Source organism: Caloenas nicobarica, chromosome 10, assembly GCF_036013445.1.
Source record: "Caloenas nicobarica isolate bCalNic1 chromosome 10, bCalNic1.hap1, whole genome shotgun sequence".
Taxonomy (NCBI): Eukaryota; Metazoa; Chordata; class Aves; order Columbiformes; family Columbidae; genus Caloenas; species Caloenas nicobarica.
Window position 1 is genome coordinate 9,306,419 of NC_088254.1, and position 24,363 is coordinate 9,330,781.

General features: G+C 40.6%; 1 protein-coding gene across 13 annotated transcripts in view; it reads right to left on the reverse strand.

Annotated features, from left to right (window-relative positions):
- Window positions 1-2,201: 2,201 nt before the first annotated feature.
- TCF12 (transcription factor 12) overlaps window positions 2,202-24,363 on the reverse strand; it is a 165,049-nt gene continuing 142,887 nt past the window's right edge. For 6 of the 13 annotated variants that reach the window (XM_065642175.1, XM_065642172.1, XM_065642174.1 and 3 more), the window contains 8 exons: window positions 20,666-20,739; window positions 19,681-19,752; window positions 18,769-18,975; window positions 11,781-11,895; window positions 10,783-10,954; window positions 9,351-9,583; window positions 6,133-6,286; window positions 2,202-4,494 (listed from right to left, as the gene is read on the reverse strand). In XM_065642175.1, coding sequence (XP_065498247.1) covers window positions 6,144-6,286; window positions 9,351-9,583; window positions 10,783-10,954; window positions 11,781-11,895; window positions 18,769-18,975; window positions 19,681-19,752; window positions 20,666-20,739 — 1,016 coding nt within the window. In that variant the 3' untranslated portion in view covers window positions 2,202-4,494; window positions 6,133-6,143. The remainder of the gene's footprint in view (window positions 4,495-6,132; window positions 6,287-9,350; window positions 9,584-10,782; window positions 10,955-11,780; window positions 11,896-18,768; window positions 18,976-19,680; window positions 19,753-20,665; window positions 20,740-24,363) is intronic. The other 7 variants (XM_065642179.1, XM_065642185.1, XM_065642178.1 and 4 more) reach the window with 5 other exon arrangements.

Below are 24,363 nucleotides of genomic sequence, written 5' to 3' on the forward strand. Positions count from 1 at the left end.
ATACCCTCTTCAGCTTTTGCAGGTGTGAACTGACCATTCTGATGACAGTTAAAGCATGATCCAAAAATTTCCCCTACCTCATTATTTTATATTTATTATATATAGGAGATTCCTCTCCTATAGTGCAAGTTTTCAGTATTTTGATATGGGGACTTCTGTTCTAGCACATCGAGGTTCTAGTCTGAGTGAATGAGGCTGATACAGTAAATATCAAGCCGACAAATGCCCCAAAGAACTAATCTGATTTTGAAAGCAGCTATTTCAGTGGTCAAAGTCATTTTGGATTAGTCTGGAGCACCTAAGCTGGATATGCAGCAAACAATTGGCTATTTGGTGTTTTTCCAACAAACACACAAACTAGAGCTAGTGATTAATTCTGCTTCTGTGATAAGCTAATGCTTCTGATACTGTTCATCTCTGCACGTCTATGCGTGCTGGGGAGTAAAACGTGGAGCAATTCTCAAGACATTTCACTCTACAGATGAGTTTGTAACCTTCTGTTTGGAGAACTTATTTTTATAATGATTGCTACAGACTCATTAATATTCATCAAATTTCTTTAGTTGTATTTGAATGTAAAAGACTAATCTTCTACAATTCCACCGTAAGTATTTTTTTTCCTTTTTTGCATCTTGGATAGAGAGGATGTGTATTTAATGCAACATTGTGTGTCAGAACTTCCATAAGCACAAGAAACCACGTAATTTACTTGTGTATAAATAGGTAATCTACCAAACTAGTAAATCAGTCTCTTCTGGCATTTCCAGGAACCTTCCTTAGCCATTACAACACAATGAAATGGGACAGAAAAAGACTCAGTACAAAACTAAGAAAGTAGGGCCAAAACCCCATGTTACCAAGTTGGCAAGACACTTGTGTTTGTTTTGTACAAGAATTTGATGTTGAATTGAATTGTTGAGTTTTCCAAAACAAATGTAACTTGGTATGTAATTCAGAGCTTTGACACAGAAAGCTCCAGCTATAGGATCTGCATAGGTTTCTCGTGCTTTAGTTCTAAAGTCCAGGACTAGCAGAGGTCTACGTCTAACATAGACTGAATTTTGAGTTAAATTGTGAAGAGTTTGAAGGACTTGTGATCAGGAAGTATATGCAACCAAGACAGCAGTGAAGATGAAGAAGGCGAAAATGCCATTTTTCTCTCTCTGAAAGAGTGACAAATTTGTAGTAGGCCTCATTCAGACAAGGGGAGAAGAACGATGATAGAAGCTCAAAGGCTGGATTTCGAATTATTACTGGAGTATGTTAGAGTTGAGAGTGTGTGCTGGGGAAGGGCAGCTCTTCCACAGCTACTACAAGACAGACTGCTGACTCTCACCTCTCACGTTTGGCCAGACCATGTTAGAGATTTGCCTGTGGTAGGAGTGCTGGCATATTAGAAAAGCTCGTCTATATATGCACACTGGAAAGTCTTTTATGATGTAAACTAGATCTCAACATATAATCCTTAGCCTTTCTAAGGTTGCAAAGGACATTATCAAGAGTTGGACACTATGCCGGACACAGGAGCCGTACTGACTGACATACATCACATTCAGGTAAATATCTTAAGTTCATATATATAGTGTCTCTATTTGCATTAGTCTTGGATGTGCTTTTCCCAGGGGTATTTATTTAGAGTTGAAAAAACTCAAGCTTCTACAGAGTCCGCTTGTTACTTGAGGTTTTTGACTTCAACAGTTGTGGACTAGGAATTGCATGAAGACTTCACTACTGTCTGTGCATGCCTTGGACACAGTATACTTCCATTTTCTTCTGTTTGCATTTGCAGACAGAGAAGCTGTAGAAAATGTGAACATTTTAATTCCAAACTTAACCTACAGACTTCCCCCCCACCATGTAGATGCATCAATCAATTCAGCAGTAACTCAGCACTGAACTTCAATGCACAAAAGGGGCTTAGATCTTGGAAGCCCCTCTCAAGGAGAAGCAAGGTAAAGGGCCAAGGTGCAGCAGGAATACACTGCAGGATCAGCTCCTGCTCCCTTCTCAGCTCGCTGAGCATTTCTGGGTTGGCTTCCCGTGGAGCAGCAGCAACACTCCTTGTGCCTGCAACTGTATAGCTTGAGAATCTACGTTAGGTTTTATTCACATAAAGGTGGAAGCTGTTTTTGCTGGTGTTTTTCAAGCAACCCGTGACCTATGAGGAGAGAGAAATTTAAAAAACTCACTGATTTACCATGTTAAAAAAAGATGGCACATTTATTGCTACATAAATGTTATATACATAGTGTTTTCTGTTACATTGACAGAAATTTTTTGAACTTCTTGCTGCTGGTTGGAAAGGTTTATCAGCAATACCTTGAAATTTGACACAGGGTACAAATCTGCAATAAACCAACAATGGAAACTGGAGAACAAGATGAGAAGCAATTCATCTCGGACAATTAGCTCTTACAATACTCCATAGGTACTACACGGTATGCTAGAACCCTACTATGGTCTTACAATGCTATTGTAAATTTCTGATATTAATGAACAGGTTATGGTAAATAACCCTACATTTTTACTACCTAATATAGTAAAATAAAGTAAGAAACTTTTTACTGAAAACTTTTTCGATTTCAAAAATCTAGAAAGAGTAATATTTAGAATTCAAGAAATTTTCTTACAAGATTATTGTATAAAAGACTAGCTACAGTGAAAAATAAGCCAAATGTTTTTTCTTTCTATTTTATGAAGGAAAGCTTCTGGGCATACTGCAAAGTCTAATATAGCCAAAAAGACAACAAGCTTAGAAGGAAAAAGGCCAGGCAGTGGCACGTGATCACTTTCACACGTCATAAGCAACAAATTTGTTTAGCTGATAAACACTGAAATGAAGAACAAGGCCACAGATATAATCAGGTGTTATTTGATGATATATGCAAATTAAAGTAACAGAAATGAGTCCACTAATTCCACAAACTGTTTTGTTAGGAACCATCCAAAACATGAGCTTAAATTCATTAGTTTATTTTAACAATCCATCTTTTGTTCTTTCAAATTAAATGACTTCATAAAAATTCCTGGTTTGTTCCTGTTTTGCGTGTGAACCAATTGCCAGTGATGAAAGATGCACTATATAAACAATCGCTCAGACAACCTTGGCTTAGGAAATCTCCTCCCATGGTCATTGCAGTGGAAGACACTTTCCATGGAAGTTCAAAGGGACTTTAACCATTTCAACACACCCGTGACAAAGGAATACTTACGGACACTGTTCTGGTGGAGAAACATTTAAAGGTTTAATGCTAATATGGCTTGGGGGGGGGGGCATTTGTTTGCATTTGATTCACACTATTTTTTTTCTCCACTGACAAGCCATACAAAAATGACAAGATAATTAATGTATACAGTAAGGAAAAATTGGTGACCATTGCTCTTATATTCCATTACGTAAGTAAGCCCACCTTACTGGTGTTTATATCATCACACTACCTGCCACGGTGAATTTAGGTTTTTAATATTCACCAAAATTACAGCCTGAAAAAAAATCTCGTTTGTATTTTAATGCATTTTGTGCTTACGTACAGCTAACACTTTACATGTACTATATGTAGTACTTACTGCTCGGAAAACAAAGCAACTCTAACAAAGTAGATTCTCCCCACCCAATTTACACTTCACGTTACAAGCTTTACTATGAAGCCTAGAAGCCTAAAAAGGTTTTGTTTATAATTAGGAAAAAAAAAAGTTTGAGGAAAGTCTGAGGGAAAATAAAAATCACTTTTTAAATCCAAGAAACGTTATGGTCACAGTACTACTGCTCCCGCCTGCAGCCTTCATGAGGCCTCTTAGTGGCTGGAAGCACGGAGCTCGGTGTGGAAGGGTAAACTATGGCCATAACTGTTCAGATTACCAGAGACCAAAAAGAACATAAAAAAAAGCTATACCAAGGAATAGTTTCCTATTGCATGGAAAACACTAGTCATATGGCAAAAGGAGAGGAAAGGACAACAAAAGACTTTTCCCTTCCTTTTTTAAGACACTAATAGGTATGCTGGGAATGCTACGGGTCGACGGTTGTCACTGCTTTGTTCTCTGAATGTGAACAGCTTTAGTAAATGCTGGCATCCAGCTGAAATTTTATCAGCTTTTAACATGTTAACTTTTCCCTTTATATGTAGACCTTTACAGTTCCATAACAATAAATAAAATTTGTAGTTACAATGCATTTGTCAATTCAGTTTAGGCACAAGGCAACTTCCACAATGAGTGGAGAGATCACAACAGTCTCTGATTGTGCAGAAGCGACACACTGCTTGCAACAGAATGATATGTTCAGAGTATTTCATGGGCTGAAATTCTGTCTGAAGATCTTGTATCTTCAATCCTGATGCAGGTGTTGACCAGTAGCTTTGATCATAAGATTGCATTTGGGTTTCTTGCTTCAAGTGTTTTCTCCTGTCAGGTTTGTGTCTTCATATAATGTTAGTTGTCTGTGTCCTTGTGAAGAAAGGTCACCTTCTGTATCCTACCAATAGTTCTGGAATTCTAGAAAGAAATTTGGCAGAAGAGAGGAGTATCAGGAAAATAATCGGTAAGAAGCATAATATCAACACTAGAGAACTGATTTTAACTCTGTCTTAAGGCATTTTCAGTCAGTTAAGTGCAAAAGAAAAATCACATTGAGGGGCCTTGAAATCCTTCTTCCCAGAGGTACCTGTGCCGAGTACGGTCTATCGAAGAGTTTATTCTCAGAAACATTCTATTTCGATTCTCTGGATACGAGAGAAAGAAAAATCTACAAATGTCAGACCTTTGATTTGTGTTTGACTTGGTTCTCTAGGCAGGGGATAGTTTCTAATTTAATCGCTACTGTTGAAGGTCTGCATTGCCAGGTACCTCAGGAGCCTCTACAGCCTTTTCATGTCTACATCACACTTCAGTCATCTTAGAGTTACTGCTATCGAAAAAGCAATGATACAAGAAACCTTTAGAAAGGTGTTCATTGTATTAATATGGCAAGAACAGTAAATCAATAATTATCTGGCAATTTAGAAGTAGCCTATTGCTCTGGTATGACATAAAACCAATTAAAGAAATTCAAAGCATCTTGTTTTCCTAAAAAGAACACCCATTTTGTTTATGAAGCAAGAAAAGCTGCCTGTAAGGGATGGGGGAAAAGTACTGGCTTGAATAAGGCTTGGCTTAAATGCCATTTTGCTGCTTTCTAAGGAACAGCAGGAATAATAAACTTCCATGGGATATATTCTGGCAAGATACACGCCTTTTCCTTCAGCTAAAATAGAAGCAAAAGAGTCTATATATGCAACAACAAAAAACCTCTCCAAATATAACATTTAGTAAATTTGTGGATTAAAATAAGGGCATTGAGCCCAACCTCTTACTCTTTTTGAAAGCAGCAACGGTTCTACTCTTTTAAAAAAGACAAGGAATACCCCAAATTTTTTCTTCTCAAAATCAAGTTTTTCCCAATTACTTAAAAAACCCAACCAACAACATGTAAAACACCCAAAAGTCTAGTATTCCTGTAAGGCCTCCCCATCTGCATGTTTTCAATGACCTATCACGTATTGAATACATGGGGCTTTTGGAAACACTGATTTATCTTGTAAAGCTGAAAATGTTACTCTTAAAATATTAACTATCTTCACTAATACAGGTTGTGAATTAAGGTAGTTGGCAGCCTCTGTCAGGCAAATGACACGAGTTAGAATGACTGGCCTTAAGCCAGACAGCAAAGCTCTGAGATGAGAAGTCCCTCTGACTGTTAGTATCAGCACTAGGAAACAATACATGGATTTTTAAATGAACTAATGTGATATTTAGACCAGTTAAAGATGTATAATTCATTTCTATTGTGCTTGGCTCATCTAGCAAGCTGTTAACTATTCCTCTGATGCCATGCCAAGAAGGCCACCTGAGCCAAGAGATGGAGCCACTGGCAACAACGCAGGGAAATGACAGGACTTCAACAACAATTTCTTGGGGTTTTGTTTCATTATAAAACTACGCAAATCTGTGTGCTTTTGCTTATGCTCAGAGATAACAAAGCACTGAGCAGCATACGGAAGTTTGGTGCTAGTGGCAGCTCAGTAACTAAGAATAAATGTATCAAGATCTCCCAAATTTTAGCCAATAAAAAGCAACAAGAGCCAAGAGACATACCTGGCTGGTGTTCACATATGACCCATAGGGTTGGTAGCTTCACTCAGGCCAGGGTGGCTTCCTGGGTGTGGTGTTGGTGGCTCTGCCGATACGGCAGAAACTTTTTCTTCTTCCCTTCTCTTAAGGCAGGCTGCTTTCGGGTTTAGGTTTCGTTCTGTAACAGAAAAATGATTCTTAACATCGCATACACTGATAGCGAGGGGAATATGGGCACATTTAACCGCTGACGTAAAAATAGCTATGCAGCTTCCCTCTTCTGACTGCTGCTGTGCCTGTGTTACAATGCAGGTGTCTAAAGCTGCAGACAAGCACTACTGAAAATCCTACCAGGCATCCCCTAAACTGGTAGTTAAAAAACCCCAACCAACCAACTTTGCTAGCTGCCGACATACACCTTCAAAAAACTACAAGACGGTGCCTCTTTGTCACCAGGAGTTGCTGAAGTGCAAAATGAGAACTGTCTGTAATTTACAGGGTAATAAAACAGACATTTATGTGTTTTGTTGGTATGTTGCAGTCATACCAACCCTACTGACATCACACTAGTTTCAGCAATGCCACTGCTGCTTTCTTCACCTTAAGTATTATCCTGCTATTAGAAGAGGGGAGGTAGAATACCCTAAAGTCCATAGTTCTCTTCATACCCTCAAGTCTGTGTAATCATCTTGTGCCCATCTTGCTTAAATCAAAAGAATGTGATGACAGTCACGCAGAGCAGGAGGATTTTTTTTTTTAAAAAAGGTATCTCCTCTCACATTAAAGTCTACTTTTTGACAGCCAGTTGTGCACTAGCTATCAAGATATTTCCACCAGTATGTTTCTGCTTCCCCAATGAGCTTCAACAGATGTAGATTTGGATCTAGTTTTCGACCAATGACACAGCTGCTAAAAGCCAACCGCTTCTGTTCTTCCAAATGGCTTTTCATGAATTAAAATCTAAGAGATGTAGACTGCAATGGCCAGAGACAGAAGCTATATAGTATATTCTACCAGTGCGCACTGAGCTTAATCAACATTTTGCGGTATTTTTCTTCTCTTGCACTGTGCAGGCGCCCCTCTAGTAACTGCAGTTTGTGACCCCTGCGCATTTTACAAGAGGTAGAATCTCGCTAATCTGACAGAGCTAATTTTGGACAGATTTGCTAATCCTGCTTTCACCCAAGTCACAATCAACAGCCTCCTACTGCATTTCCTTAGGATGAGTACTCCCCCAAGAGCCTACTGGGAAAAAAAACCTGCTAACTTCTCTTAATCACAGTTTTCTTTGTTTAAACATGGCTTGCCTTGAAGTTTTAAAGATGATTTAATTATGTGGGAACTTTGAAAGGAAGTTAATTTACAGTGATTTAAGAAACAGAGATAAAAATGCCAGCCTACAGTTAGAGCTTAAAATCCAAAATGTTCATTTTGAATGGCACCAATCACAAAATGAGACGCTTCATTACCGGCAGAAAGAGGACATTGTTTATGCAATTCTCTAAGGCACTGGTGAGAGCTCCTCTGGGCACTCCTGTCACTCACTTTCAGGACCAAGTGCAAAGAAAAGAGGGGTGAGGTAGAACGGGGAACACAGGCACGGAGTGCTTGTGACGGGCTGGGCTTCCTCACACGTACCGAGCAGGAGGTGAGATGCAAATGTGAGAAGGAAAAGCTCCTTTTGCACTGCCTGGAGAACGGGTCCAATTTAACTGTAAGTACATTTAGAAAAAGATTCCTAGAGACATAAGGTTTGGAAGCAACCTCAAACCAAGGCAAAACACAGGGCTTTCTGTGGTTTACAGAATCCCCCAAAGCAGGGAGATGGACTTGATGGTTTTTAAACACTTAAAACGTGATTGATTAATGTTATTCTGACTTCTTCATAATATTCAACCCTACCTTCCAGACTATGGCAAACATTTTCAGACCAAAACAGTTCCCAAGATGGAAGTCTCAGAGGTGGGCTTTACCACGGCACTAGTTGTGTCTCACCTGCAGAGTAACTACTTGCTCCATATGCCTTGGAAGAATTCTGACTGGACACAGTGCCCCTCTTTGTTAAAAAGGGGGTCAGTAAAACCCTGCCTGAAAACACAGCTGCTCATCCTGCCTCCAAAGTACATCCGCTTGCCTTAAGTTATTCAATTCATCACTTTCAATAAACTTTTAACGATCGCTTTGATCTTCTGTGCAAAACGCAAGCAACGAATGAGGAGACGGAAGTAAAAACAAGGTACACAAAAATGAAACATTGACATCATCCAGTGACATCAGTGATTCACACACGTAGCGCATTAAGCAAGTATGACCACCGACATCATCCACATCTGAGCGAGCTTTGCAGTCACCGGATGCACTTCCATCGGTGAGACACCAAGGAAGACGGTTGTTCACTGGTCCGAAACAGCAAAACATGCGGGTGCTCACCCGTTTAGGTGCTAGCTACACAGAGCAGGACAATTCCAGCTGGAAGGGACCTACAACCATCATCCAGTCCTGCTGCCTGACCAAAAAGTTAGAGCAAGGTGCCTCAGAACTGTAACATGTCTTTGACACAGGTTTAAAGCAAGATGAAAAGTCAACTGCAGCTCCACCAACACATGAGAGTAGAACAGCTGAAGAACAACACATGATTCCAAAAACTATCTTTCCTGAAGACAGTGAACTGCACAAAGAATTCTTCCTTCTGCACCTACCGATAGGGCTGTTCTTTCTTTCTGGGAAAGCTAAAGGAATTGTGGAAAGAAAACATGCAAAACCAGCCCTGACTCAGCTGGCAGGCTTCCTCCCTCTTACCCAGTGTACCTTCAATGCAAAAACCTCAGTCAACACAGTTAAATTCACTGTAATTTAATATTTCAGTTATGTGAGGTTCATCTTAAAGTAGATCTCTTATTTTTGCTAAAGCTTCTGTACTACTAAATAAGTGCTTGTTACAATTTACAGATGTGTCAAGATTTTAATTAATCAATTTACCTTGAAAACATAGGTGAAAAGATGGCTAATTGCACAGGAAAAAAACCCCAGAAAGATCAAAGGATAAACCTAGTACCTCCTTCTTGCCCCCCGCCCCCAAAGGAACTAATTCTTTGCTTTTCCTAAAGAACTCCAACGTTGTTACACGACAGCAAACATACTTTTAGTAACCTGTGCCTCTAGTTGTGCAGACTTGAGGAGACCGGCCCTGTTCCCTGAACAGAAGCACCCTGCAAACTGCCAGGGCACGACAGGCGACTGACCTCTCACTTGCTGCTCCAGGCTGAGGATGACGGCCACAGCCTGGTGAAGAATAAGCAGTTTCGTCTGTGGTTTTTCACTCTTCAGATGAAGCTGACACATACGGCCAAGTTCTTTAAATGCCTCATTAATATCTCGTACACGCAAACGTTCTCTAGCGTTATTTGCCATTCTCCTCTCCTTTTCTCTTTCTATTTTCTGCTCGGGGTTTAAATCCTCATCTTCGTTAGTACTGCTACAAGAAAATATAAATAAAAGTATATTGAAATATCACTGGTATTTCAAACAAGTGATCCTGCTGCTGGTTCAAAATTTTCAGTTGCTAAAATTAAACCTTCTTCCCACTCAATCTACTTCATTTAGATAACTAAAAAAGCATTGGATATCAGTGCTTAAGTATTCAAGGTAGTTCTTGCTGTGCCTGCCTCTTCCTAAAAATAATTGTTAAATGGTTTCTGCCTGAAGACTCTTCACAGAATATTGCCAGCACACAGTAAATGCCTGCGGGAAGAACAGTGGCAATGCGCTGCCCCTTGAAGCAAAAGCTGTACCCGAAATGCCACTTAATCACTGACCAATGTTCCAATAGAGAGAACTCAGCCATCTTGTCAGCTTTTTCAACAAATAGTTTTGCTAGTTTCCAATCTATCAGCTTATATGAAAAGGCATTCAAGTAATTTTCAATTTTATGTGCTTACAGAAAAGTTTTAGTTTTGTTAAAGACCTTCCTAGCCGATTTCAGAATTACTTTGTCCTCTAATAGCCAGTGTAGAGCTAAACAGTTATAATTAGAGTTCTTGCATCACTTCAAAGGATTATATTAAGTTGCATAGCCTTTTTAAAAAATATAGGACTGTCCAAATAAGTCTAAAACTACAAAACCTCTGCTCTACTAAAATGTTGTTAGACACACGTGATGGTAAAGACTCTGCTGCCTGTGGCTGTCAAATTCTGATTTTACTGTCATCTCAAATTTCAATGCTTGTGTCAGGCCTAGCAGGCAGATCCAGAAGCATTTAACCTGGTATCAGCTCCAGGTTTTTTGTCTGTGGCTTGGGAGGGGAAGTGTTTACAAGAGATATTTACCCATCGTATTCACCCCAGCCTGCTGCTCCCCATCACTACTGGCTCATATTTCGAAGCGCAGCCCTGGCCCAGCATCACAAATTGCTACCATCCCTCCACGTATGCTGGGCAGGGCCCTACAAAACTACTCATCTGCACAGGCAGGTATTAGGCAAGGTACTAATGTAGGAGAATGCATACACGTCAGGTGATTTTCCCAGAAAAGCCTTTATCTTGTACTTAAATAGATACAAATACTGTAAACTATCTATTTCAGCTGCCTATTTATACACACACAGAGGTCATACAAAAGCCTTGAAAGAAATTTATCCAGCTGAAGTACAACATGCTACAGAGCATGTGACCCACCTTGTTCTGCCTCTTGATGAGACCTTGATATCCTTCTGGGAGGACTCATCATCTGATTTCATGTCATCCGATGAGGGGGGTTCATGTATATTTTCATCTTTCTCCTTATGTTCAGACTTGATTTCTGTTGGACCTATAGCCACGGACTGGCTCTGTAGGCCACCTGACAATGCTGCAAGCAACCAGAGACCAGTGTGAGCATCACAGGGCGAAATATTTAAGAGAATCTCAAGCAGGTACTGTCGATGGGAGGCCAGGGCTGAGTGGAAGTCTGGGAAGATACCGGGGGAACTACACTCTGGGCAACGGGAACAAGAGAAATCCTGGGGATGCTGCTGAACTTGGACGTGTGTAATGGCTTATAAAGGAATCATATTTCATAGAGCAGCTTCATCTAAGAAAGACACTGCTAAAGACAAAAGGACGTTTAGCAAAGTAAGGAAATTTGCACCTTGTGTCTGGGCTGCAAAATGAAGGGCAGAGCTGCACCGACATCACGGCTTGGGCTTAGGCCAAATGTGCAACACACATCTCCCTAAATGGTGCAAGCATGCTAATGAATAAGCTCACTTCTGTTTTCTATAGCTTACTTCTTTAGGCTAAAAACTGAGGGAACTGTAAACACTTGTGTGGAACGGCTTCCTTTTACTGGCCAGACTGAAATGTGGCCTCAGCTCGCGCTGCAGCCCCCACAGCCCTTTAGAAATGGCTGCAGTGCTGCAAACGGCATCGCGGCTCCTTAAAACACCAGAATGCGGCTGTGATGCACAGTCATCTGCTTCAACTGTACCGGGACAAGTCTGACACAGGGATGCTCTCAAAATTATTGCAGGAATCCCTAACAGCAGTGTTTTATAGGATTTATAACTAACTTTTATTTCTCAACATTATCTATGTCCCTAGCCCCTGTGTTGATGCAAGTTTACCAAGATCTACAGCCTCGTTTGCTCTGGATTATTGCAGACCCTGTTCAGTGTTTAACACTCCTGGAAAGTTACCTCTGTAGCTTTCTTGTGTTTTATGATTCAGTTCTGTGCTCTGAGCAGACACTGTACTGGGAAGAACTGAATGGTTGCTGTTGAGGCTGACACTTTCTTCCCGATGAGTTCCAACCTAAAACAAAGCAAAGCAAACATTTTTATTAAAGATATGATTCAAAGAAACAGTCCAAAAATAGAAGTTTAAAAGATTTAAAGTATTTGCTGCATTAGAGACCAGAATTAAAGTTCTGGCTCGGTAAAGGAAAGATTTAGTTGAAAGATGCTGTTACACTAAACCACTTGACCACACCAGACTGCCTTAAGCTCTGTTCCAAGCAGTGACCCACACCTGTTTGGAATAACGCAGCAACCCAGCAAAAATTTTATTCAGTGTTTTCCCACAGAACACTACAGAATTTTCTCCTTGATTTATATCTGAGGGACATAAGATTTTATTAACGTTTTGTTGCTTTAAACTAATACAACTGTCATCTCTAGTACTTATTTTGATCCTCAAAAGAAAATCATGGGGAATAATGGACTTCACCGCATGTGACAGGTCTGTATAGCGCCCTGCGCTCATGTACGCACATATATACACACCTGTATTTATAAAACCTATCAATAACATCTCCTCACTTCTTGTTTGCTGAAACAGGATTAACAACTGGATCTAACATCAAAATATTATTTTATTCACTTCAATAATTCTCTCTCATTTTCCTCCTTTCTCAGCTAAATATTTAGTTTAGACCCATTACAGAATCTTATTACACAAAAATAATCCAGGCATCTAACTATTCTTACCACCGCTCTCAGTATTTTCTAGTCTACTTCTTAATAATAATATATCACAATTACATTTCTAAGCAGTAAGCACTGAGATGAAGAATCTTTAAAAAAATTCCCATTTCGCATAAACTTGAATTAATGATACTTCTGTAAAATAGCTATGAGTGCACATATCTAGCTTGAAGAGGCGAATTTGTTAAAAAAACTGCTGCTCCGTACAGAATACTGTTACCCATACAAGCCTCCATTAAAAAAAAAAAAAAATTGTTTGAAAAAAGAGGTAAAGATACACTGCCTGCATTTGAATACTCTGCAACGCAGATCATTTAAAGCTTTTGATTCCTAAAGACACAAAAGTCTTCTAAATATTTATAATATAGCCAACAATACAATTAAACAGTTTAAAAACTGAACAAAGATGAGGGATTCTACTATTGGTATAGTTACAAAAATTGGCTACAGATGAAGCTTTTTATTGGAACAGTAGCAAACATGTCAACTAGAAGATTAAGCCTTTAATTAAATAGGTTTATTGCCTGGAGTTACACATGAGAACCACTGTTTTTCAATAAATCCTTCAATCCTAGTAAACTGCTGAGCTTTGAATCCCTCTAGAGTAATTAATGCAGCTTTACCTTTCATGTCTTACTATGGGTTTTACCCAGAGAGAGATAAATACCCTTATGCAAGTTTATCCTTTGTTTAATATACACTCACTCCTGTAAGCCAACACGCAGGAACAAGAAAGGAAAGGGGGGGAACCCCCGACAACCCACAACTCTTATTAGGTCATTCCGGGCTGCTATTTGTATCTATTGTTCTGCAGAAAATCCCCTCTTGTATACTGCGGAATATCCGCTGCTATTTGAAGCATATTTTATCTTCCTTTGTGTCTAACAGGCTTTGTTGGTGAGAAGTTCTACCCCAGACACAGTCATCTCAGCTCTTGCGAGCGTTGTGAATTTGCCAAGGTCTTTCAGTCTACAAGACAAAACTGTTCACAAAGGGAACGTGAAACTCATTCTCCACAGCGCACTTCCAAAAACAAGCCCTTCCCTAATTCTGCCCCGCTGGTTGTGTGTTTTGTTTTATTCTTCTGGTCATGCTTACTCCTAACACACGAGGGTGCTTTTATTCAAGCTACAGACTATTCATCACTTCAGGGCCAGGTTTGTTCCAAAACCTACTTCTTAAAAAAGGCAAAAATTTCTTAAAGCTGTGTAAAAATCTAGCAGCTGCCAGAACCCTGGCGACTTTTAAATCTAGAACTAATCTGAAAGTGACAGATTAGCAAATCAGTTCTGATAAAGGTAGAAAACAGAATAGAAATAAAAACTAAGTTCCAGTCCATGTTCCAGTCCTTTGAAACAGGCTTAAAAATTCGAAGCATATAATTTAGATTAACAAGATTTACACAGAAATCCTAAGAGCTAATATGTTACAACACTGCCCACAACATGAATTTTTATCTCTGATCTATGATGTACTAGAGAATCCAAAAAAGGCAGACAAAAAAACCCCAAACCAAAAGACTTGCTGCAATTCATCGTATCCCATACTAAGGCCAGGAGCTCTGTTTCCTTCCAACACAACTTATCGGTGATTGCTTCGAGGGACCAAATCGGATCTTCAGTATCTTAAAACACTGAGCTCAGAAAAATTAGCTTGCTTGCTTTCCCTCCACCCCCACTTCACAGAACAAGGGGCTCTCCCCAGCTGCATTTCAATGGAGCGTAACCTTGGGATTCCTTTTAAATCTTCCGAAAGGCATTTTATACCATCCGCTCTGGCGCCTCCAGAACAAACAAGCTTGCGACATGTTTTATTACTTTTATTTATACGTAATTCTCTCTCCGTCACACGGCTTGGTAGCGCTAAGGGCGGCGGGGCGCTGCATGCGCAGCTCCAGGGGCAGAGACCTCCCTGCAGCCCCGCAGCTGCTCCTCGGGCGCTCTCAGGCGCCAGCACACTCTTCGCTACGCGGGTTATGAAGTGCTCGCCAGGTGCGTGCAGGACACCCGCAGGAGCGGCACCGAGCGAGCCGCAGCCGCGCCCGGGCCCGCTCCGCCCCCGCGGCGCCGCCACCGGCCCCTTCGTCGCCCGGGCCCGCCCGCGCCTCCCGCCGCCGGGCCCGCGACGCGCGCCGGGGGCGGGGCGGGCCCGCGCGCCGGGGGCGGGGCGCGGCCTCGTTTGCATACAGCTGGGCGCCCCGCCCCCGGCGCGCGGGCCCGCGCCGCCCCCGGGAACCCCGGCGCCGCCCCCGGGAACCCCGGCGCCCCCGGCACCGCACGCAGGACAAAGGGAACGGCTGCGGGCGCATCGCGCTGCATAAAACCGAAGTTTGCCACTGCACGGGCAAAACGCTTTAGAAAAATCAGGGAGGCAAGCGGCAGAGACAACGAATTTGTTTTGAAAACATTCAAATCACTCACCTTTGTGTGTTTTCTCTATACAACGGCAATCTACTATACATTCAGGATTCTCAGCAAATCAAAGAAGTGATAAATCAGTAAAACCACAGTTTGAGGAGAACAGCAGTCCTGTAGATAAGACTCGTTGTATATAAGATGTTGTAATTTACCAGGTGAACTGTACTTATTTCCATGCGTTTCAAGAAAGATTTGCACGCAGGACAGTCTGCAGCCACACTCAGACTCGGAAGTTTGCAAAAAATGAGTAGAGAACAGACTCGGAAGTTTGCAAAAAATTAGTACAGAACTTACTTCAGTTGATTTAAGTGATAACATTTGGGATCTGAAACCAGAAAACCAGCTAAATATTTTTGGCAACTAAATGAAAACTGGACAAAACGTGGCAACTGACGACACGCTAGTGCAGGTGGGAGAGCGGAGCGACCCGCGGGGACAGGACGCCTCTGTCCCGCTGACGCTGGGTCTGCAGCTCACGCTTCAGCTTTATTATTCATTTTCAACTCTTTGCAACAAAAGCTTTTGAGAACTTGAAAAAAAAAAAACAAACCAAAGTAATCAGTCTTTGTTCATATTTGCTATAGGACTTATCTAAGCATATTAAAAATACAGGCACGTTTCAAGCCATACTAGCCGGTCAATTTGGCAGTGGTCATTAACATCATTTTAACTAAGGCGAGCATAATTAAGACAATGAAAAGAGCTTTAGAATAAAGATTTGTACACTGGACAGCTCAAAGTCATCCGGTGGGAGCACAGTCTCTGCAGAGAAACGCGGTGACCGGCCGGGCTGGGAGCGAGCGCTCAGGCTGCTGCTGGCAAAGCAGCTTCAGCTGCGCAGGCACCACCGGGCAGGTGGGAGATCACCCATTTGCTTTGATTCCTGCTCTACCTGGAAGAAACCCCGTGACTTAAGGATTGAGTTTCATCCTTAACTGAGTTTCCAGGCCTTTTATTTATTTATTTTTAATCAATTCAGGCTGTTCTTTTCCCATTGTATTGCAATGACAAATAAAAAGCAGCTTGAATAAGAACAAAAAGAGTATTACTACTTAACTTTTCAATAATACATGAAATGAAATAAAATACAAATCAACTTCGAAGGCCACTTAGCAAATATTTGATGAGTTTGAGATATTAAAAATCTATTTGAATAAGTCTAATGGCCAGCCCGGCTAAAAAGAAAACAAGACCATTTGGAGAGAGCAGGAAATGAAGTCAACTAGAGTTTTAAAATAAATCTGGCTGAAAAATTAAGCAAATGTTAAAATGAAACCATGTCTGGTTACACTAATTACATAAAAAGGAGTTAAATTACTCATTTCCTAGCTCCTTCTGCCAATATCATCTTCTTCGAGAGAAATTCAATTTAATTTTTTTCTGAAAGAACAGAAATGTTTGGTATCAAGATCCTGCTGCCCTCGACGAGGAAGTTTCATTTAGTGCTGAATCCCAGTGAACATTTCTTGACCAAAAAACCCTGCGATCACGTGAAACAAAAATAGGCAAACAGCCTTATCAACGTTGACACTGCTCACTATGTTAGCCAATACTCGCTGTTTTCTCCAAATTGATCAGAGGTCCTCTAAAGTATTTTTGATTTCTGAACAAAGTCTAGATCATATAGTTCAGATTGTGTGTCAGATTATCTGCTCTCCTGCATTTAATATTTCCAGAAAAACAAATAGTAAGTACCGTCTGAAATTAACTGACCACTGAACACTGTAAGATTTACACCTCATCCTTGGAGGGCATTACTGCAATGCATCGCCACTACCAAACCCCTCAGCTCCCACTGGAGCCAGATGTGCCCACCTCTGCTCTGTGCCTGTTTCAGGACTCCAGCCCAAGTCACGCTGAGTTCCTGCAATTGCAAACGATGTCAAAGGGCGCTCTGTGGGGACCGGGCAAGGCCGCCGCAGGATGCCTGCGGGGGGAGCCAATTATTCTGATGTAACAAAATTAAAGTTAATCCAAGAAATTCTTTAGCTGACTCACTTCTCAAGCCAACACTGACCAGCAAGGATGAAATATATAAGCAAATACTTTTTTCATTTTCCTAATCTAAGTTTAGTTCTAACAGACAGCAAGCATCCTGCAGTCAAAACTGCAGATCAATCATCAGATGACAAATCAAGTCTATTCTACATTTAAGTTTCACAACTACATTAAGCTACAGCAGATCAAGGAACCTTCATTCATTTTGGAGAGAAATTTGCCACTGTCGCCTATTTTAATCAAAACTGAGTTGATCCAATATTTATCATAGCTTAGAGATTTTTATGTACATTTTGGCACTATCTGGCTTAGCAGTTTTGGAAAGTTCCCCAAGTCAGCTAGAGAACAGTTTTGTCACTGCAACTTCAGTCACTCACTTTACCCCACAACATTAAGAACTAGGAAAAAAGTTTTCTTTTGTATGACTAAATTTTAGTCTACCCCAGAACACTGTAAAACTTTCCCTTTAACAACATTCTTTAAATATGAAATATGAGGCAGTATTAAAAAAATTCTAAAGTATTTTTGCATCACTTCCTTCATTACTAAAAGTAACTGTGAACTTGTGTAGAAACCTGAAGTTGGATCTGCATTTGGAAAGTCCCCCCTCCCCAAAAGCTCCCAGACACACGCAGCCTGTAGAAAGTCACCAGGTCTTTTTGATGTTTACTGCAGTGGTTCTGAAATTAATAAAAATGGATGTGTGACGTGCAAATGGGAGAGCCTGGAACTAATTCTGCTTTATAGAATACAAACCCTTCAGCAATTGGGGTACCTAATTATTTTGATGATAGGTGAAATTTTGCCTTGATCACACAGTGCCCAGCTGTGAATCTGTTTTCTAACAGAAAATTTCACAGCATGTAACTGGTCTTTAAAATTACGCTGTAAACATGCAAACACATGGCGCCACTAAAATAAGCATGTTTTTAAAAGCACTTTTTCCTTTAAGCTCTTTTGAGAATGGAGGAATGAAAAGGAAGAAAAAGGGAAGTGAGCAATGCTACAAATAGATTTCATCTACTGGATAATGCTTTTAACATATTTCTGAGCTATGAAAAGCTTGACTGCATTTTTTCAGAACAGTTCACATTTTTGAAGGAACTAGAAGAGATGGATTGAATTATTTCACTCTTCTTGGGGATTAATGTAAAAGTTGTTTCCTCTTCATTGTTACTTACACTACAGCTGTGCTCAAAATCCTTTTCACTTAGAAAAAAAGTTTAAATTTTGAGCCTGCGCACACTATGGTTCCACATTCCAACAGCTTCCTCCCAGTCCTCTGCCAGCATCTGCTATTGAAGACTAGTTCCAATTTACAATAAACAGCTTTTCCAGACCAGAACACTTGAAATTCAGTCCTTCTTGACTGCTTTTCCCATTCAATCTCCCTATTCACCATTTCAAGGAGAAAACTGTTCTGCCAATTATTACACATCTGGAAAAAATGCATGTATAAGCTGAAATGCTCTCAGCAGAAAGTTTCAGCTTTCTGCATATGGTCACAGCAGGGTTTTATGGGCCACTGACCAGGCCAAAGTCTAAGTTTTCCCATCTTCCTCCTCCCCCTCATCTCTGCCCACCCCCGCTCCAACCCTCTAATTGGAAACCCATAGCAGGTGCAAGTTCTCTGCCATCTTTTCCTCCACAAGAATCTCGAGTAGTTTCTCCCTGATTAATATTAATCTTACAGTCCAGTTTTAACTGACTAGGCTCTACGGTAATTTAAATGCATCAGCTGTAATGGCGTTGCATAAACGTACACACATTTAAGAAAAGATCCTTACCATTGATGCTTGTCTGGTGGTTGTTACAAGGCTGGATGCTCCATAATTTGAGTTCAGGCTTCCAATTGGCCCATTGTGGGATGGTCCCAGTAAACTGTGTATGTCTCCGTGGCCACCGGAGAGGCTCGTTGAAGGCCCCACAGCGTGATTCCGTAGTACGTGGATGGCATCATCGAGTCTGTCCAGGCGATCCTCCATTCGAGACTGCTGCGGGGGGTGAAGCGGGACAGGAACAGCCGTTACTGAACAGATCTGCAGACTCATCGTACCGTAACAGCTTCTACCTCGGAGATATTAAAGATAGATGATGAAATGCGGTATCGAAAGACTTTGAGAGCACCTACCAGCACTACAAACAAACAGGAAAAAGAAGATATCTGGAGATTTTGCTTGAGATAGCACTCATTCCACAAATAGGTGGCAGCTTTTGAAGTGAAGCTTATTATAAGGTTAATGTGACTTAGCTTCTATTACATGGCATGAACAAGAAAAAAGGAAGTGCTACAAAATAAGCTCTCTAATACAGGACAAGAAAGAATGATGATAAAAATTGGCCTCACCACATTGGTAACAATTAAGAGAGGCAGTGGCTTTTTGAGAACCTGTATTACAAAAAAACTGGCCAAAACTTTATCATCTTCTAAAATGGATCTTTAAACAGATTCGATATTTCAGAAATAAAAGTGAGTTCTGTATGCTACTGCAGAAAAGTCTTTCAATTACTTTTCTTTAAAAAAGGACCAAAAAAACCCCAAAGCAAAACCATTTCTGATGCTGCAGCTCTCTAGAAAATGAAATAGCAGAATGTTGGAGTCAAAAGATGGGTCATACGCTACACTACATTTTTAATGGGGAATCCGAAGGAAGCATTAATTGAAACACAAAAAGGCACCATCTAAAGTGAAATAGTACCTCACAGACATCCTTTAAGAAGGACATTGCATCTTGCAAATGCTCGTGAAGTTGCTGTTCAACTCGATTTTTCTGGCAAAGTCAAGACAGAACAGGAAGCAAAGCACAGGTTAAGATTAATTCAAAAAAGAGGTGAGGAAACAGCTGATGTGCATGTCAGCAATAAATTGTTAGTGAAGTTAATGCAACAGAGATCTGATTATATTAAGATAAGAAAAGGCTAATACTTAACACTGCAGTTAGGACTCTAAGATGTACATATCGATCATATTTAATTGCAAAAATACTGAAGAAAACGGATTTAACTTAAATTCATTCTTGTTAGACAGAAAAAATGAAATCACATCTGTGGAAACTAGAAATATTAACGGGTAATCAAAACCTTCCCTCAAATTTTTCCCCTCCTTGATGCTGTATCGGAAATTTAAGAAAGAAGTCAGTAAATTAAATGCTCTGCTGAATACTCAAAAGAAGAAAATTTACGGTGCTGTAGATTATTTCCTGTGTGTTTTTCTGTAAAACGTTTCATTAATTAATAAATGAACATTCCCCAGTGACAAATAATAACTACAAATAAAAAAATATTAATACTTTACTGACAGTGTAATGTGAACAGGCCCAAGAGGCTACCGATGCAGGGAGACAGGGGGAAGGACAAGCAAATGCGAAGGCATGAAGTCTTTATCTTTTCTCCAGACTGAACTTTAGATAAGAATTAGCTATGGATTTGTGAAAAGGTACCAGAATCTCATAACAGCGCTTTAGCACCAGCTGTCCTCAGCACAGAAGCCTGATGCCCGAGGAACAGATGGTGAAAGACACACCCTGCACGTCTTATATTGTTCCGCTGAACAGGCCATTTGTTAGCGAAGAATTCATTTGTAATGCTATCCTACTGTTCCCTTTAATGAGATGCAGGATTTACACAAAACCAAGCCTTCAACCCTGAAGTAAAAAGCACTGTGTTGCTTTCAACAGTTCTTACCAAGGAGTGCAGAGAGTTTTCATAGTTGGGAGATGAGGGGGCTTGTCCTCCACTCCTAGACCACTGACTGGCACCTGTCAAAATCGTCTAGGTTAACGCACAGATTTATGCAGCGTAAGTGGGAAGCAGAGACACAGCATTTCTCAACAGAATTAAACCAACGTATTCTGCACACAGGTAAGCTAACATGGGTACACAAAGGAGGACAAATGCCTTCATTCTGCCTTACCGAGGGATAATTTTTATATCCTGGCATCTGTCGGGTTAGACGCGTTATCAATGACAAAGCAGCAACATCTTCAAAGTGCTTCAACATCGAAAAAGCGGCCTAAACGCACACACACTGTATCTGAAATACCTCCCTTCTGCCAGTGTCGCCATAAAAAGATTGCGGAATTCTTTCTTCTTCAGATTATGTTCAGTATATGTAGGTATATCTTTAATAGTGTTAAAATATACAACAAACATATTTAAAGAAATCAAACAGACACTGAAACAAGGATAACTGGAAAACAATACTTATTACACCTTTCTACTAAATAAGATCTAGGTTTTAAGTTTTCTAAAACCTTTCTTTATCTTGTCTAGTTCTACGCTGTACCATTTTGGATTATAATGCATTCCAAGTTTAGAAGAGTAAAACCAAGTTATTCCCATTTGGTTTTTTCAGATGTATTTAAGGCAAATTGGCAGATAAAGAATCATTGACTATGCAACAAATCGACAATTATATCCATATTACTTATACACTGCAAATTCAAATACATATCCATTCTAATGACATAAATATACCTAATTACCATGTAAAATTTAGAAATAATTAGATGTGAAATGCAATAACTAATAAAGCAGTACTTAAAAAAAAAGCCTGAAGTACTACAACATGTATTTTTCTCACCAACTAATAATGCATTTTTTATAAAGATACTACATGAAATTCTATGTCCATTAGAGACAGCTTCCTTTCAGCCATACAAATGTAATAATAAAGCAATTACATTAATAAATTATGGACATACAATCCAAAGCAGCTCATTAAAGAAAGAGCCTGTGGGCTTGTTCCTTCAATAAGAGCCAGAGCTGTACGTCTGGAAAACTGGGAAAAGGTTTAATAACATTACAGTGCCTTTGTTCAGAGAGCTGCAAGCAGTTACCTTTAAAAGAAAGGGTTTTATTTAACAAAAAGAGTACAGCTTGCATAGCTATTAAAATACCGAAATATTTCCTTTCTAATTAAAAAAACAATAAACCATCTCAAATTTCATAAAAGCCCAGAGCTGCCATAACTGTGCTGCGTTTCTCTTTAAAAATATAACGACATTAACGAGTGAGTTCATAATTACCAGTTTTCACTTCACACAGCTATTCCGGGTCTGGATTTGTAGTCTCCCTCCGCATTATTCTCATTCCTGAATTTGGGAATAATGCTCGGAGTCCCACTTCTTTTTGCAAAGAATTAATGAAACAACTTCAGAATATTTTGGCTCAGCGTAATGTTCAAATTTTTAGCTGGTCAAACCTCCATTTTTAGAGACAAGACCATAGTCAAGGGCTTAACGAGCGCTCACTACTAACAGGACTGAGTGTACTACTTCCTACAGCAAAGCATCAGCTGAATATTACGCAGAGAGGAACCGGTTACAGAAAAGCGGGGAGAGAAAACTCAACTCCTTCTCTCAACCCAACAAGCCGACTGCAATCTGCAGTTTTTGATGACACCTCTGGTAACGCTCGTGCTCTTTCCGAGCGGTGCCTGCGCAGGTTGCCAGATGGCACCGATTCCCTGCCCGCCTCATCCCGCTCCCCCTCCTCCAAGTTCGCGCATGAAATCCACCCATTATGTTAAAAAGCATCCTGGCACCACAAGCCCTGCAATTAACAACTGCAGCTTTTAGTGCAGCACCAACACGGCGGCATGAAAAAACAAATAAGCCAGGCAAGTGTCAGGATTTACAGGGGTCACCGACAGTGATCTCTGGAGTATTGTTCTTCCTCTCCGAGTCTCCCCGGCACTAATCCCCTGGCTGCCCGTTGGAACACGCACTCGTACCGCCGTCGGCAGAGGGCTGGTTCTGCATCCGCAGAACCCACCGAACCCTCTGAACCCCTCTGATCCTGGGAGAAGGATTCTTAAAACACCAAGGCTCCCGCCATTCAGATCTGTATGTAAACTTCCCATATGCATACGCAATCATTAAAACTGTGCATGAAGCTAAGCTCTGGGCTTGTTTATGTACAATTAGAAACTAAGCGAGGGCAGGGAGGATGAGACACACTATTGTCTCATGATACTTGGGGGTTTTCATCATGTTGTTCTCAAAGCTTTTACTTAATTTAATAAAAAAATTTCCTTAGTGCTTATGCAGTAAAAAAACCAGCCAAACACAAGCTGATATACTTAAGCGTCTCCTGAAGTGACTCTCTCTCAATGCAAATAGAGTGCTCCCGCTGTAATTTACAATTAAAGGATAGGTAAATTATGACTTAGTTAAATATAGAATAGTATGAATGCTAAATAAACAAAGAACTAACTGCCGAAGAGGAAAATCAGATGAAGGCTAAAACGCTCCAAAATATATTATTTTAGTATACATAAAACATTTGTTTTATCTGCAATAACTTTTTGGGTCAGGACAGAAAATGGCTACCAGGAGTACAAAATAGCAATAAATATACTAGTAACTACTTTACATTGTGCTTCACTGTGTTCTTAGTGACTCATCTGGGAATAAAGATAAAAGTCCACATTCATATATGAAGGTAATTAACTACTGGAGCAATTTACCAAAGGCTTGATAAATTCTGTATCACTGGAATTAAAGGAGGTGGGGTGGGAGGGTATAATTGTAAAGCAGATGCCAAGTTTGCGCCTGAGAAGGATTTCCACATCACTCGCTTAGATGTACTACTGTCTCAGCCATCAGAATCCAGAATAAGGAACACAAAACAAAGAGCAAATTTTGGAGAGTTTCACATTTGATACAGGTTCCAACAGACAAAGGCATCAACAGCAAAGAGAAAAGCCAAATTTTAGGGACCTGAAATTTGTATTCTAAAACCAGAAATTATCTAGCGCTTTCATGCTGTGCTGGTCTTGGCTGGGATAAAGTTAATTTTCTTCATAGTAGCTAGTACGGGGCTGTGTTTTGGATTTGTGCTGCAAACAGCCTTGCTAACACAGGGATGTTTTAGTTACTGCTGAGCAGGGCTCACACACAGTCAAGGCCTTTTCTGCTCCTCATAACCCACCAGCGAGTGGGCCGGGGGTGCACAAGCAGCTGGGAGGGGACACGGCGGGACAGCTGACCCCAACTGACCCCAGGGATACTCCACACCAGCTGACGTCATGCTCAGCAATACAAATCTGAGGGCAGGAGGAGAAAGGGGGGACATTCGGAGCGATGGCGCTCGACTTCCCAAGTAACCACTACATGTAATGGAGCCCGGCTGTCCCGGGGATGGCTGAACACCTGCCCGCCCACGAGAAGTGGTGAATGAACCCCTTGATTTGCTTTGCTTGTGTGAGCGGCTTTTGCTTTACCTACTAAACAGCCTTTACCTCACTTTTACTCTTTTGAGTCTCTCCCCCATCCCAGTGTGGGGAGGGAACAAGTGTCCACTAAACATGAGTGAAGTACGGATGATGAAAGTTTTCGAAGTGACACTGCATATACAGATATGCATGTTCACACACACAC